General features: G+C 44.8%; 1 protein-coding gene across 1 annotated transcript; it reads left to right on the top strand.

Annotated features, from left to right (window-relative positions):
* Positions 1–430: 430 nt before the first annotated feature.
* On the top strand, positions 431–3,481 carry LOC104502953 (aldose reductase-like; the record flags this gene model as incomplete). The annotated part of the gene is made up of 4 exons (XM_010150856.1): positions 431–598; positions 1,628–1,744; positions 2,445–2,522; positions 3,359–3,481. Coding segments are annotated over 4 exons (486 nt in total), but the record flags the coding sequence as incomplete, so codon positions are not given.
* Positions 3,482–4,417: the final 936 nt, after the last annotated feature.

Below are 4,417 nucleotides of genomic sequence, written 5' to 3'. Positions count from 1 at the left end.
GGAGAGAAATGGGCCCTGGACAGCAAAAAGCAAAGGAAAAAGAAGGCAAAACTTTAAAATAGGGGCTGAAGAAGGTGACGGGAGGCGAAATAAAGCGGAGGGAGGCAAAAGGAGGAAGGCACTGCCGAGTGCAAGCGCCCGCAGCCCTGGGGGGGGGTCACTCACTCGCGGGCGGGAGCCCCGCGCCGCGGAACTGCCCCCGTGGGGAAGGTGAACCGGGAAAGTGCTCGGGCCGTACCGGGAGCAGATAATGGGAAATGATAATGGGCGTTACACTGCTGGAAATGGCAGCGTCAGAATGCTATTTGCCTGGAAAGTTGAAATTCAGTTTAAGTGCAGGTGGCAAGGAAACGGCAGCAGCAGCTGGAAAGGGAGCGATTGCAGCAGGAGGCCATCATCCTCTTCATGATTTGGTTGTGTTTGCTTTCAGGCTCCTCCAGGAAAAGTGGAAGAGGTGGTGAAGGTTGCTATTGATGCAGGCTACCGCCTCTTCGACTGTGCCTATTTCTACCAGAACGAAAATGAAATAGGGAATGCAGTCCAGCAGAAGATCAAGGAGGGGGCTGTGAAACGGGAAGACCTCTTTATTGTCACTAAGGTACAAGGATGCAGGATTATTGGGGCATTTAGATTTTCTCGGAGAGAAACCCTTGTTCCATCTGGAAAATAGCCTAAGGACCTGTTTCCTTTTCTGACGTTCACTTCGTGGTTGTCTTGTTGTGCGCTACAAATTCCAGCCTTTTTTTGCAATTTGAACTGAGCTCTATCAGAAACCACTGCCAACTTACAAAAGCGAGCATGGCTGTTGCTGATCTAATAATTTCCTCACATTTATTGAGTCACTTAAGTATACTGAAGATTCATTTGCACGCACTGCAGAAAGATCAGGAATAAAAAGACAAGACAGGTGTCTAAATTCAAAGGTGCTGTGCTCGTTACTGGTGTGCAGGGCATTTGAAATTGCCGTCATGTACAATATGTAAGCCTAAAAGAACGTGTATGGCTTCAGTCTGAAGTGTTTACTCCATTCCTTTATCTCATCCACTTGCCTCAGCAATGCTCTTTACCAAAAAATAAGAACACTTCAGCTAAAAAACTTATGACTTGGGGCTTTTACCAGCAACACAAGGAAACAGCGAGTCTAATTAAGCTTTTCTACCTGTTAAAGAATAGGGTTTAATTTGAATAATACTTGCAAGTTCTTCTTTTTAAGACTTGAATTTTCATTTCAGAAATGAAATAAAATTGACAACAGTTCTCACTGTGGCCAGTTAAAAGGGACAGGAGGGTTGATATGAGCTGGTTTAAGACTCAAAATTTAGGCTGGGGAAAAAAAAAAATTCTAACTCTAATAGCTTTGTGTCAGATACACCTGGCAGAGTGTTAGATTTATTTCTGAGAATCTCTTTTCACAAGTAGGAATACTGACTATCCACCTTCACAACTGACTCCCTTAATTTGTGGTCTGTTTGTCCCACCTTACCATTAAAATATTGGCATCCTTGTCTTCAGCATTCCCTGAGCAGGGGGGAGGGAGCCGTCCTCCCAGACCACCAAGGGAGAAGCTTCTGTCGCCTGGTCTGAACTCTGGAAGCTGTAGAGTCACAGCCTTGGTTTCTTCCCACAGCTGTGGAACACATTTCACGAGAGGTCCCTGGTGAAGGTAGCGTGCAAGAAGAGCCTCGCTGCACTGCAACTGGATTACCTTGACCTCTACCTGATACACTTCCCTATGGGATTCAAGGTAGTCCTGCTCTACATCCCTCTTCTCCTTACCCGGCTAGAAGCACGGTGCGTTCTCTCATCTGTGCTGTGAGCATCTTCGTTCTGCAGTGGGGGTATGCTGTGGCTCATTTGGCTCTCCCTTGAACCCCGTCCTAGCGAGCATTCAGCCACTGAGTTGGTCATGGTATGCTTTAGCACGTGGGTCTGGCTTTCTGTGCCTGTTGGAGCGAGAGAGTCGTAGGTGTGAGTGCTGCTAATGAGCCCTCAGGTCTTTGGGGAAACTGTAACCAACACAGGATGGTGCAGGCTGGGATCCTGACCTTCTGCTGGGCCAGAACAGTGTGAACGTCTCGGGCTTTGGCGATGGTGGCTTGATCTGGAGTAACCAGCAGTGAAATACGAAGCACAGCGCAGACAGAACATGCTGGTTTTTTCTACACTAGCAGAAAATAAATTAAAAAAACCTAGAATAAACGTAGAGGGGGTGTCTGTTCCCTTCTCTGTAGATCTGCCTAAATTACTGCTAATCCCCACTCTTTGTGTGCAGGGATTGATTTATAGAAATAGGGCTCCTGTCCAGAAGAGAATCTTGATGAACATGCATAATTTTTAGTTATGAGATATGTTTAAATAACCTGCTAACTTGCTGGCAGTCAGAAGTTCTAGTAAACCGTAGGAAATTCAACTCTTGACGTCTGTGTACTGTCTGCCCTCAACAGGCTGGTGAAGAGCTGCATCCTCTGGATGACAAGGGGATGAGTATCCCCAGTGATACAGATTTTCTGGATACGTGGGAGGTAAGTTAATGTTTGCTCCTTAGAGCAGGTGTCAGCACTAAGATGGAGCAGAGGTCAGCGTGCAGGATGAAATTAAGGGATAGGTCTGGGTATGGAGGATAGTCACATGAAATTGTATTTCTTGACCAGAACGAGCAGAGCTGCTGCCTCTTGTTCTGGGGAGGATGTCTTTACCAGCACTAAAGAGGAGGAAGCTATCAGCGCTGTAGGCGCTGTCACTGAAATAATATTTGAATACACACAATGGTAGAGCCGAAGCATAGATTAATCCAGGTGTGGCTGTTAGTTTACTGGGTGTTTCATACAGATAGGGAATTCTCACACTTTTCAGTGTTGGGCATCAGCATGTCAGGCTGTTCCTCCTTTTCCTTGTGGACTGAGAGGATTCAGGCTCTGCTCTTGCTACCCGCACCTCTGGAAATTAACAGTTTTCTCTACAAGAGCAGATTACAGTTACCAGAAAGTATTTTGAGCTGACATCCTCCCTGCTGTGTTCTGCCAGCTTTGAGGTAGTGTGCAGGCAGGGGAGGAGGTGGAGGGATCCCTTGGTTTTTTAGCTCTGGTATAATGAACCCCAGAGAAACCAAAGCAAAAAAATTCTCTTCCATCTACTAAAAGCTTGGCCAAGGCATTCTTCTTACATTGCTTTCCCATCTGCAATGGGGCATAAAGCATATAGATAATACAAGTTGCAAAGATTATTTTTAATTTGAGATACTGTTGTTTAATCTGGAATGAGTTGTTTGTTGATTTGTCACTAGCTTTAGGGCAAAAAAATGATGTAGTTGACAGTAATACCACCTCATAAACACACATTGGTTGTCCTTGCTCATAAGGCCATGGAAGAGCTGGTGGATGCTGGTCTGGTAAAAGCCATTGGCATCTCCAACTTCAACCATGAGCAGATTGAAAGAATCTTGAACAAACCGGGACTGAAATACAAGCCAGTAAATAACCAGGTAAGATTTTTTATTTCTATAGATGTCAAATAAATTTGGAATATTTGTAAATATATTCATGCTACACTACAGCTGTAAAACAGACTTTCCTATTATCTTTAAATAGTTTTGGTGCCATGGGAAGATCTCACAAAGCACTAGATATCTCTGATTGTCTAAAAGACCCTTCAAGTCAGTGCTGCCTGCGACACACAAGGCTTTGGTATGGTGTGGGCCTTGATGGTTTTTAGTTGATAGGGATCTCAACAGAAAAATTTTTGTAGACTTGTGTGTATATAATGCATAATCCATACTGTTTTGTATGATATTGCTCTCAAATCTCCACTGCATATCACAGTAATGTGAAAAAGATGAGACTATTTCATTTTTAGACATTGGAAAACATGGAAAATATCTATTACCTTATGTAGGACCTTGCAACTTTCTGTTACACATCCTGTTTCTCACTCCCAACTTGTGTTGGGACTTGGATGTCACAGCCGGAGTTGCGATACACCCAATTCTACCAGCCCTGGGATAACCAGCAAAGTCCCTGCTGTGAGGCATGGGAATGTATGAGAATGTTCAAACTCATTCACTGGGTTTATTTATTTTTCAACGTAAAATGAACCATTTCACTGAACTTCATTATAAAAAGGAGGGTTGAAGTACACAATTATGTAACAAATTCTCACCACGTACCTCATGAATGAAATCACAGGGCAGCAGGGGTGTCACGACCTTCTGACTTTCTTCTGTATGCGAATTCTTCGCACTTGGCTGAGGGTGCTAAATGCCTGTTCTCTGCCAGCTTCAGAATGGCGAGGGAAATCCCCACACTGGGTCCTGTGCAGGCACGGTGCCGCCTGTGCTTCTGTACGAGGCTCGGAGCTGGTGTGTGCATCAGCCAGGCTTAGCACAAGGGAACGTAGGACTTAGAATCACAGAATGGTTTGG

The sequence above is a fragment of the Eurypyga helias genome, unplaced genomic scaffold (genome assembly GCF_000690775.1).
Source record: "Eurypyga helias isolate BGI_N326 unplaced genomic scaffold, ASM69077v1 Scaffold51454, whole genome shotgun sequence".
In the NCBI taxonomy this organism is placed as follows: domain Eukaryota; kingdom Metazoa; phylum Chordata; class Aves; order Eurypygiformes; family Eurypygidae; genus Eurypyga; species Eurypyga helias.
The sequence above is the reverse complement of the archived record's forward strand: the minus strand, read 5'-3'. Positions and strand labels throughout refer to the sequence as shown.